This window comes from Propithecus coquereli, unplaced genomic scaffold (assembly GCF_000956105.1).
Source record: "Propithecus coquereli isolate 6110/MARCELLA unplaced genomic scaffold, Pcoq_1.0 Scaffold73, whole genome shotgun sequence".
NCBI lineage: Eukaryota > Metazoa > Chordata > Mammalia > Primates > Indriidae > Propithecus > Propithecus coquereli.
The window spans coordinates 4,298,134-4,310,492 of NW_012153396.1; the positions used below are offsets into that span (position 1 = coordinate 4,298,134).

The window sequence follows — 12,359 nt, forward strand, 5'->3', positions numbered from 1 at the left end:
CCGGGGTGCCGTGCAGTATGTGTAGAGGGTGACACTCTTTCTTGCTTTTAATGGCTCATAAGGCTTTTCCATTTGTTTGTGATATTTCCATACCATCTTTAAATGCTAAAATGTGGACTTTGATAATTTGGTATCTGTATTTGCTGCTATTTTTTTTACCATAATCATATATAGGATGTCATTCAGGAAATTCAGAAAGTCACCTCTTAAACTTTTTCTTTTCTTTAAAGGTAAATCTCACCTGGCTATTGTGCAGCGGGTAAACAATGAAGGAGAAGGGGATCCATTTTATGAAGTTCTGGGAATTGTCACTTTAGAAGATGTGATTGAAGAAATCATCAAATCTGAGATTCTAGATGAAACAGATTTATACAGTGAGTAGCATTGTCTAAGTGTGTTTCCTAAAACCTTTGCTTTTTTTTTTTTTTTTTTGGTCGTGTTGCCTGTGAGTCATCTGGCATTTCTCCAGAGCAGAAGCCGGGTGAAGAAAGGTTGGCAAACCACAGGACCAAAGCCAGTTCTAAGAGAGTTTGGGGAACTTGATCAGACCTGGCCTTCAGAGAATATTTTTAATTTGTCTGTCTGGTGGTGTCTGAGTGAATACACCCAACTTAAAGTGTCAACTAAACATTATTTAAAGCCACTACACTCCCACCTCCCACCACCCGAAAAACCACACCCTGTCATTTACGTCTCTCTATATAAAATGTTAACTGATTGCGAAGGTCCAGATCACGTCTACTTTGGCTTAACTTACGGATATGTTTTGCTTTGCATGCCTTGATTGGGAAAACCAATGCTGGTGTTTGAGAGAGGTGTGTTTACTGTTTTAAAAGATCTTTCTGAAATTGAAATGCATAAAGATGTACGTATACATTTAATTTCATGTTTTTTCCTCTCTAAGCTGGTAATAAGTTGATGGTGCCTTAGAGTCGAGTGAAAGTATTGGTAAGAGTTGCCACTCATCAATTGCCCAATGGACCCCAGTTACTGTCTTTGCTGGGTGCCAACGTCATTTCTGACCTTCACAACAGCTCTCGACAGTAGCAGTTACTTTGAGCCTGGTTTTAGAGATGAGAAGATGGAAGCTCAGAAAAGTTACATGGTTTGCTCTTGGTTGTACAGCTAGTAGTGGCTAATGAGGGAGCGTGCTGGAGTTCAAATCCAAGACTGTTCCACTTAACAGTTCATGTTCTTCTCTTACTGTCTGCCCATTCCCTACATCAGCAGTTCTTAAACATTTTTTTTTTTATCTTAGGATCCCTTTAAACTCTTAGAAATTGAGGACCCTTGAACTTTTATTTATATGGGTTATATCTGTTGATATTTACTGTATTTGAATTAAAATTGAGACACTTAAAACATTTACTTATGGCATTGCTAAAATCAATATTTTTGTTTTTAATTTTTTTTCCCTAAGAGACAGAGTCACGCTCTGTCACCCAGGCTGGAGTGCAGTGGCACAATCATAGCTCACTCTAACACTGTAACCTTTAACTCATGGGCTCAAGGGATCCAAGTCCCAAATAGCTGGGACTTACAGGTGTGTGCCACCACACTTGCCTAATGCTTAAAATTATTTCATAGAGACAGGGTCTCACTGTGTTGGCCAGGCTTGTCTCAAACTCCTGGCCTCAAGAGACCCTCCCACCTTGGCCTCCCAAAATGTTGGCATTACAGGCACAAGCCACCACCACCACTGGCCTTAACTGATGTATGTAGGTAACCTGCATTCCAGGAAGTAGAGCTTAATTCCTGCCCTCCACCCCTTCCTTAGGGGGACAGGCCAGACTTAGTGACTTGCTTCCAAAGAACAGAATTAGGGAAAGGGGGAAATGAGTAACTTTACATTGGAGAAACTGGGAAACACTTTTACCAAGTGACGAAGGTGGACATCGTCAGTGATGACATGTAACCATGATGTGATGTAACTAGAAAATCCAAAGCTCCAGTCTAATCATGAGAAAAACACCAGACAACCCTAAACCAGAGGACATCCTCCAGGAGACCTGACCAGCATTCCTTAAAATTGTCAACATCATGAAAAACAGGGAAAGACTGAAAAACTGTCACAGACCAAGGGAGACATGACAACTAAATGCAGTGTGGTACCCTGGATTGGATAATGAAACAGAAAGAGGACATTAGTGGACAAACCAGCAAAATTCAAATAAAGTCTAGAGTTTATTTACTAGTAATATGTCAATATCTATTTCTTAGTTTTGACACCTGTGTCATGGTAATATAAGATGTTAACAAAGGGGGAAACTGGGTTAAGGGTATATAGGAACTCTCTGTACTACATTTGCAACTTTTCTGTAAATGTAAAATTATTCCAAAATAATTTTATTTTTAAAAAATTGGTTCTATCTTGTACTCTGAATGGGTCGTTTACCCATGTATGATTTTGTAACATTGTTGCCACAGTGAGTTGAAAACTAATTGGTTCACTGAGTTACACACACACATCTTTCAAATGTTTGCACATTGCATTATTCAATAATTTCAAAAAATCATATGTGTTGATATCACTTCCTATCTCATCAGAAAAGTCTTTATTGAGAAGCTTTCATGTTCATGGTGATGGATACAAGTTTCCCAAACTTCTGATTTTCCACTGAAAGCTCAAATATTTTCATTGGCAGCAAACACTGCCCATTGTTTTCCTTGATGTGACAGGTTCATTTTGTTCATTTTTGAGAAAATGTCTGACAGATACCCGAGTCTAAATAACCATAGTTTGTCTGGCAGTCGTTCTCCCAAGTAAAGATGGTGTCCGGTGAAGAAAGTGGCTAATCACACGAGTGCCTTTCCTCAAGACAGCGGGTGTAGCTCAGAATGCAACAGAACCGTTTCATTCATGGTACTTCCCATGCTGTCACTTAGAATATTAAAAGACGTGTACTCAGGGTCCAGATTTAATGACATTAATTTTTACTGCTTGATCAAGGACATTTGTAAGAGAAACTGACTCTTTCCTTTTGACCGTGCACGTGTGGTGGTGGAGGATAGTGACCACCAGCATGGTCTGCCCCCGACTGGTCTGCGCTAAGGCGGCTCTGCACCATCAGTTCAAATGTCAACACGGTGAAAATGGCCGATAGCATCTTCGTATTATGAAAATATTAATAGTTTGACCTCACTGCCATCCTAAAAGGATCTTGGGAATCCCTGTGGGACCGTGGACCACACTTTAAGAACTGCTGTCTTCAAGTAGCAGTTGCTAAAAGGGGACATAGGAAGAGCTGACATTACTGAGGACCGAATCCATTCCGTGCACAGAGCCGGGGTGCCGTGCAGTATGTGTAGAGGGTGACACTCTTTCTTGCTTTTAATGGCTCATAAGGCTTTTCCATTTGTTTGTGATATTTCCATACCATCTTTAAATGCTAAAATGTGGACTTTGATAATTTGGTATCTGTATTTGCTGCTATTTTTTTTACCATAATCATATATAGGATGTCATTCAGGAAATTCAGAAAGTCACCTCTTAAACTTTTTCTTTTCTTTAAAGGTAAATCTCACCTGGCTATTGTGCAGCGGGTAAACAATGAAGGAGAAGGGGATCCATTTTATGAAGTTCTGGGAATTGTCACTTTAGAAGATGTGATTGAAGAAATCATCAAATCTGAGATTCTAGATGAAACAGATTTATACAGTGAGTAGCATTGTCTAAGTGTGTTTCCTAAAACCTTTGCTTTTTTTTTTTTTTTTTTGGTCGTGTTGCCTGTGAGTCATCTGGCATTTCTCCAGTTTTTGTCTGTCCCTGTTTATAATTATGCAGCCTGTGTGCAGGCTGTGCACCACCTATCAGTGCGCTCCAGTCCTGTTAGCAGAGGGGAGAGAAGAGGCAGACCCCATAATGGCAAGTGGCAGGGTTCTTAGGAAAAGCCAGTTGCTTCTGACCGTTGATCTGGGCATGGCTTGCCCTGAACGAAAACTCTGCTCCTGGTTTTGAAATTTATTTTACATGTATAAACACAATTGTTTCCTACTAAATTTTTAATTTATACAGCTAGGTAAATTGTTTTCAGGTAAATTTCTGTTTCTACTGAAGTTTGTAATACAGGTACTTAAAAACCGAATGGGATTTGTTAAATTGATAGATGACAACTGTTGAAATTTCCTTGTACCAGAATCCATGGGTCAGAGGCAGAGGTGAGGTTCGCCGGTGTGGTTTGCTGGGGTGCGGTGGGGCTGGGATGGGGTGGGGTATAGGAAGCGGGATGAGGTAGGTAGGTAGTAAGAATTCGGTTTTCCTTTTCTCAGCTTCTCTGCCTTCTTTTCTGGGAGGAGAAGAGGGAGGGGAGTGGCTCAGGGAAGGGGGAGTTGTGAGTATTCATACCTCATTTGCCCAGGTGTAGACTTGATCCTAGGCTGAGTGTTAACCTGAATCCTGTCTCATTAAAGTGCACAACTGGATCCCTGGACTGTGGAGCTTAAACCTTCTGCTGTAGCCTCGCTCTCGACACTGTTCAAGGGTTTCATGATGCCAACATTGGCCCAAGGCCTGAGGCGTTTGGGGCTCTCAGGTTGGATGGAGAAAGCATCTGAGCTCTGTTTATCCTACTTGGCTCTAAAACATGGCTTGGAGGGGGAAATGGACCGTTCCAATGGGCTGGGGCACTTGGGACAAAGCCCTTCTTGCTCAAAGCAAAACGATTCTATTCAGTCCTGCTAGGAGGGAACATCCCTCATTTTAAACTTGAGAAAGTCTTTATGTACCCCTAAAAGAATAAACTTTATATTTCGCTAACGACTGTCTTCTGAAAATGTATCCTGCTTTTTCCTCACATCTGTGTATCATTCTTAAAAAACACCCTTTCCCATGTCTGTTTTATCTTTTCGACACTTGAGGGGTAGTGAGAGGTCTCATAATAGAGAATATTGTTATTTGTGTGTTCACATTCTTTTTTTCCTTCCTTATAAGTGACTATTTAAAAACCAAGTATAGGCTCAGGCCTATAATCCCAGCACTTTGGGATGCCAAGGTGGGAGGATCTCTTGAGCCCAGGAGTTCAAGACCAGCCTGGGCAACATAGCCAGACCCCACCTCTACAAAAAAACTTTCAAAAATTAGCCAGGCATGGTGGTGCATGCCTGTTGTCCCAACTACTCAGGAGGCTGAAGTGGGCGGATCACATGAGCCCAGGAGTTTGAGGCCATAGTGAGTGATGATCCTACCACTGCACTCTAGCCTGCAGGACAGAGCCAGACCCTGTCTCTAATTAATTAATAAAAATCAAGGGCATCTCTGTGTATTTGTTTCCACAGGGGTAGTACTCATCATTAGATAATTTAACATCCATGAGATCTTATATATGCACTTCAGTTTTATATAAACGTTAGTTTAACTTCTTTGAAGCCTTGACTGGACTGATTTCATACAAGGTGTTGCCTCACATGACTGGTTCAAAACGCTGGACTCTTGATTTCAGGTATATTCTTGATCTGGATAGGAGATGGGCGATGACAGCTGTTGCCATTAAAAAAATTATTTTTAGATCTTGTATTGATTTACACCGTCTGTTCTCAAAAGAATTTGAGACAGAAGAAAAGGTATTAGTCGCGATTGCCCTCTCTCCAGGAGAAGCCCAGTAATCAGTCTGTTTTGCTCTAGTCAGGAAATGATACTGCAGTGACTCCACATTCTTGAGGAAAAACGATTGGGGTCTTGTCTTTGCGCTAGTTTTTTCTTGATCACTACTTTGTCCAGAAAAATGGTTTCTCATGAGATACCTTCTAGGTCAGGGGTTGGCAGACGACAGCCCACGAATGCCTGCAAGCTAAGAATGGTTTTGTACATTTTCTAATTTTTGATAAAAATCAAAAGTAGAACAATTTCTGCACATCACAAGTAATTATTATTCTTTTGATTTTTCTGAAATTCAGATTTCAGTGTCCATAAATAAGTTCCGTTGGCACACAGCCATGCTCATTCATTTATACTTTCGCTACCCACCAGCATCGAGACGCGGTAGCCCTGCAAGAGCCTAAAGTATTTGCTCTCTGGCCCTTTACAGAGGAAGTGTGCCAACCCCCATTCTGGATCACCTTCATATTTCCTTGACCTTGAGGATCTCATGGTCTGGAGTAGCAATGAAGCAAACAGATCTTACTGAAATGCTGTTCTACGAGAACGTTCTCATTTGTTTCTTAAAGGGTTTCTTTTGTATGTTTTCTTGCAGCTGAGGCGAGGGGACTCTTACAGGGAGGGACACGCTTCCCTGGTGTGTAGCACAGTGGTGGTTCTGCACCGGAGTGTGCTGATGTTGAGTAGCAGGAGACTGTGAGCTCCAGGCTGCAAACTATTTGTGCCGTTATATCAGGTCTGTGAGTGTTTTGTCCAGGTCTGCATAACCATGTGCGCAGAGAGGCTCTCTGAAGACCTTCGCTAAGTACATTTGCTGATCAGGTTACCTGCTGTTACTTTCTTTGGATCGTGCCATGACTATGGTGCGTGCTGATTTGATGAGGATCCTCTCTCCCCCTTCCACTTTCTTTCCACGTGCTGTTTGTGTGTAGAGCGCCTTCATCTGGAGGGACGGTCAAACCTTTCCAATATATTTTGTCTTTTGCATTCAAAAAGAGCCCTGATCTCATGGTATACATTTCCTTATTTTTTCTTTTTTCATTTCTCCCTCAGCTGATAATAGAACGAAAAAGAAAGTGGCCCACCGTGAAAGAAAGCAAGATTTTTCTGCCTTTAAGCAGACAGACAGCGAGATGAAGGTTAAAATATCACCACAGCTCCTCTTGGCCATGCACCGTTTCCTAGCAACAGGCAAGTGCCGCTTATCACAGTTTGAGATCTCTACCAACCCTGGAGCGTGCTTCTCACCCACCACTGACGGGGTGGGCTGGGGGTGGACACCGGGAAATGGGGTGATAAGTAATGCCACTTTTGTGTTTTGTTTTTTGTTTTTTTGTTTTTTTGTTTTGTTTTGTTTTTTTCTTTTTAAATTCTCTCCTCTCCTATGTTCAGTGTCGGCATGAACCCTCTGAGACATTTACCAGGGGTGGACCAGTAACTTAAAATTGGTCTGAAAGGTAAGGATGAATGTTAGTGCCACACTGCATGTGTACAGTAGGCGGAGCGTCTCCCCTGGCTAGGTGTGCGGGAGAGCCCGTCGGCGGGGCAGGCTGGCCACGCGAGCCAGACCCCAGCGCGCGTGATTGGACAGCTGTGTCCGGTCTCTCTCCAGCTGGCCTTGGAAGAACAGTCGGACATCAGTGGTGACGCAGGGGCTATGATTTGCAAAGAAGAAAAATAGGTTTTCAAAATTAATATCTTATCTGGTTTTAATGAAATCAGAGATTCTGTGAACTTTGACGTGGATTTCTTGATGGCCTCTTCAAATCAGGTTGTTAACTTGGGCCCATTCTAGGAGGCAAAGGTTCACATTATTAAAACCACCAACCCAGCCGGCACTGACTGCTCCTGAGAGGTCAAGCTTGAATGGACTTAAGAGACAGACCAACCCTTCTTACATCCCCAGGTGGCTCTCTAGGTGAAGGGTGAGGTCTGTTGGCCAAGGGAAGTGAGAGAAAGTGTCAAAAGTACCCAGTGGCTTGTAGAAGACATCTGTGTCCAAGATGGGCAGCCAGTACCTTCCAACTGCATGCAGTGTACTCCAAATACTTTGAAAGAAGGCTGACGCAGCCCCGTGACGGAACACTATGTACTCTTTAAGATCATGTTTTCAGATACACGGAAATGCCCACAATATAATATTCATGACGTGGGAAGATATAAATAATTTAATGCAAAGTGGGAAAAAACGGAATCTAAAACTGTGTGTACATTAAGATTAAAGTTGTGTTTTTGCGTGTGCACACACAGTATACACGGGCACACGTGCCCGGGCACAGCACTGGAAAGAAATGCTCACCCGTTGCTCGGAATAGTTATCTGAGTGGTTGGTTTATAGGTAATTTTTATTTTCTTCTTTATCTTTTTCTATATTTTCCAAAATATCTCCAGTATACTATCCTATTATTACACAAAAGTCACAATCTAATACAGAACTTACATCTTTTATATAAAACATATAATCAAAAATAACAGTTTTAACTTATTCTTTTTCTAATAATATTGTTAATTGATAATATTGTTCCTCGTCATTGAAGAACCACAAATTAAAACTAAATGTTATCCCACTCTGCCTCCGAGGTATTGTAAGGTCCGGTTTCAGGATAGCACCCTTAAGTCAGTAATTTTGCTGTGTGTTATTTTAAATAAAATTGCTATCTTTGTAAATACCGCTCAACGTTATTTTTAAAACAATTAGCAAGTTGGAGTGCATGTTGATGTGTGCACACGCCTTGCTTTTACTCTGAGTCTCAGCCTTCTTCGTTCCCGAATTTCTCAGGGCAGCTGTGTGGGAGAGTGGGCTATAGCACACCTGTGTCTGCACCTGCCACTAACACACGCGGCGCTTCCAGACCTTGCCTTCTCCCTTTGGCTGTGGTTGGACAGTCAGACTGTTGTGGCTTGTTGAGGGGCGTTTGGCACTCGAGGAGCCTGCTTCCGATTGATTTTCATTTCTATCAGTCAGAAAACTAGGACATTTTTATGAGGACTGAAGTCAATGGCAGGTAGAAAAGGAACAATTATGAGAATTTGGCATTTTCTAATTTCTCCCAGGTAATGTGTCCCCAGTGGATCACCAAACGGAAGTCTGGTTCATCCCTATCCTATCACTTTGATTCCAAGCATTCTTACTGTCTAAACACCTTAATTACTAGTGTACATTTGTCTATCCATTTGAAGTGTAATATCAAGTTGTGTTTATATCTATAGAAGTAGAAGCATTTAGCCCATCCCAGATGTCAGAGAAGATCCTTCTCAGGCTGCTAAAGCACCCCAATGTCATCCAAGAACTGAAGTATGATGAGAAGAACAAGAAAGCACCAGAGTACTACCTCTACCAGCGCAACAAACCTGTAGACTACTTCGTTCTCATTTTGCAGGTCAGAAGAATTATTCATTCTTTGTTTGCTTTCGCTGAGTAATCACCTTTGCGGTTCTGAGGAGGTTTGGCACAGGTGAATGGGTGTCAGGGTTTACTTACTTAACTTTTTGCATAAGGGGTAGCCTTATGCATGGGAGAATTTTGTCTCCCTGTTTTTGTATCTGTAAAGTAATTCTGGTATAAATGTCATCAGTTACTTTAATTTACAATACTGAAAGGCACTTAGTGATTGCTGAGGTGTGGAGTCAAATGAAGAATGGTGACTTCAATGGTTAGAATTTTCTGAAGAGTTTGGGAAGGTACCTGTGCATGTCCAAATTGTGGTGGGTGTTTGAAATGTAACTGTTACGGATTACTTGGGGTGTCTTTTTTATCATTTGTTTTTTTCCATCCCTCATTAGGATTTAGTCTTATACAACTTCATACAGATATCTTAGTTACTCTTCCGTTAACATTGTCAAAATAATCCATTTATTGTTTTTATTCCTGGTTACTAACTAGACTATGTTTTACAGAGGAACTGATACAATAATTACAGCCTCTCAGAGCAATGGTAACTAGTTCCTTCTCACTGTAACATAATCTGTTACATAAGATGGGAAGGTCAGTTCATTCTGAACCCTCTTTGAGGGGCTTCAGTGCTTGAGTCATCAGGAGGCCTTGTTATATCACTGTTTCACTTAATAGAGTGCTATCCTTGGCATGGGGGCCAAGGTGGGTATTATAATGAGTAAAATGCTAGTTTTATTGACTTCTTATATCTCTTTATTGAAGAATTGCTTTTATAGAAAATCAGAGTTTATTTCCATACAAGAATTTTAAAGGTGAGCTCTGTTGGCCAGGGGAAGTGTGAGAAAGTCTGAAAATACCCTTAAGTTTTCTCATATTTCTTGGTGACTTCTTATATATGAATGGGAGTTATTAGTATAAGAGTACAGTTAGTACTTGACAGGCACTAAAATTTACATGAGTCTAGCAATGCCCCAATTGTCTAAATGAATTAAGGTTCTTTTTTGAAAATAACTGTCATCAGACATGTAGATGTCATACTCCGGAAAGTGTGTGGTCCTGTGTGTGACCCCATGTTTGGGCAGTATTGTGGTGTCTGAAAGCGAGAGTGAGGAGTGGGAAGATGCCATGGATTAACTGGTTACCTGCCACTTTCTTACGGTCTGTCTTAGAAATTTCTGTTGGCGGGTTTACCAATTTAGTACCCCGATTCTTCTACTGACCTTAATCATCTTACTCAGTTGTTTTTTTCTCTGGAAATACATAAGCTCAAAATTCTGAGGGCACTGCTGGGAATTTATTTTATTTACTCCAAGGAGGGAATATAACATTCATGTTTCTCATAAAAACTAGATGTGAGTATTCCTTAAGCCTAGAGAAACTGAATTACATTAAAGGCTGATATAGGAGAATTTTGAGGATTGACACTGTGAATTTCAGTGGTGATATTAGAAACTGTGGTTTTCAATCGTCTATTTTTACATAATTAGCTTTTAGGAAGTTGTGATCAAGTAACACTCTATTGCTGTATAAGAAAACCATGGATCTAAAAATAAATGTTCTGGAAAAGGGACTTCAAAATCCCTGTCCATTCTTTTAAAGATATTGATAAGGCATTTTTATATATGTGCCCATATTTGAATATCCATGGTTAAATATTTACATAAATGTGACAAATTTTTTGAATTGTTGAACTGATGATATCATGAGGGTTTTATAAATAGTGTGTGTGCTTGATGAACAGGACTTAGGGAAGTGTTTAAACTGTAGAGTTTGGTGAAAATGATGGTCTTGCAGACTAGCTGATTTTTCTGAGGCATCCAGAGAATAACAAGATGAAATACCATCGCACCGTCAGTCAATCTGGCATAGCTACTATCCTTACAAAGCATATTCTACCCTAAGATGTCACTAATCCAACACTGGAAATTCATTCCAGGTTATTGAGCACGTTCCACTGCATTTCATGAGCATTTAAATCAGAAGAAAGTGGTAACATGTGCCTTTCCTTCCTGGCCTCAGTGCCAGTGAGATGCCTTCTGCAGACTCTAGAAAAAAACTCTTTAAGTGATGTTGGGAATATAATTATAAGTAGAAACATCATTTTTTAGCTTAAGCCCTAGATGAAATAAAGCCTATTCAAAGAAAATGATTCAAGTAAACAATTAAAAGAATATTTTGTACATTACCCTGTACATACCTTCTACTGCATATGTATGAGAAAGCTGAAACTTCAAGTGTTATCTGAAGAAGTAGGTGTTTAAATACATTGTGGAACGCATTCTACTAAGTGAGGTATCCCAAGAATGGAACGACAAGCACCACATGTACTCACCATCAAATTGGCATTAACTGATCAACACATAAATGCACATATAAGAATAACATCTATAGGATGTTGGGCAGGGGGGAGGAGGGAGGAGGGGACGGGTATTTGCATACACAAAGAGTGCAGTGCACACCACCCGAAGGATGGACATATTTGAAACTCGGACTTAGCGGGGGCAAGGGTAACATATGTAACCTAAACATCTGTACCCCCATAATATGCTGAAATTAAAAAAAAAAAGTTGTGGAATCAATAAGAGCAACGACAAAAGCACAAAAATCATGGGGAAAAACTGTATTGGCTCCACATACCTTAAATAACTTAACAGAATACATATATAAAAGTAGACATGGAGAAGAATTTTGGTGGAAATGTTTTTCCACCATCATAAAAGAAAAATTGTTAGTTTTAAATTGCATAACTAATAAAATAAAATCAACAGATACTTAGAGAAAATTAAAAGCCAGGAAAATACACTTTTTATAAAGTTTACATGACTTTCATAAAAATTGATCATTTACTGTGTCACAATGTACATTCTAGTAAATACAAAAAGATGGAAATGTCGTAAAACCACACATATAGGCCCTGTGCAGTGGCTCACCCCTGTAATACCAGCACTTGGGGAGACCCAGGCAGGAGAATTGCTTGAAGCTGAGTTCAAGACCTGCCTTGGCAACATAATAAGACCCCATCTCTGCAAAAAATTAAAAAATTAGCTAGGAATGGTGGCATGTGCTTATAGTCCCAGCTACTCAGGAGGCTGAGGCAGGAGGATCACTTGAGCCCAGGAGTTCAAGACCAGCCTACCCAACATAGCAAGACCCTATCTCTAAAAAATAAAATGAAAAAGCCTTACAAGCCATAAATAAAATCAAGATTTGGTTCTTTTAAAAGATTAACAAGATTAACAATGTTCTATTGGCATAATTAATGTAATAAAAGAGAAAAAACGAAAAGTTTTCTCCTTGCCCCCTCAAAAAAGCAGCCAGAATTAAAGGATTTGCTAGGAAAAAAATTCAAACTTTAAGTAACTTATAATTTCT

General features: G+C 40.3%; 1 protein-coding gene across 2 annotated transcripts in view; it reads left to right on the top strand.

Annotated features, from left to right (window-relative positions):
• Positions 1 to 12,359, top strand: part of CNNM2 (cyclin and CBS domain divalent metal cation transport mediator 2) — a 189,796-nt gene that overhangs the window by 157,736 nt on the left and 19,701 nt on the right. For both annotated transcript variants that reach the window (XM_012661650.1, XM_012661651.1), the window contains exons 2-4: positions 231 to 374; positions 6,647 to 6,784; positions 8,804 to 8,973. In XM_012661650.1, the coding sequence (XP_012517104.1) occupies positions 231 to 374; positions 6,647 to 6,784; positions 8,804 to 8,973 (452 nt within the window). The remainder of the gene's footprint in view (positions 1 to 230; positions 375 to 6,646; positions 6,785 to 8,803; positions 8,974 to 12,359) is intronic.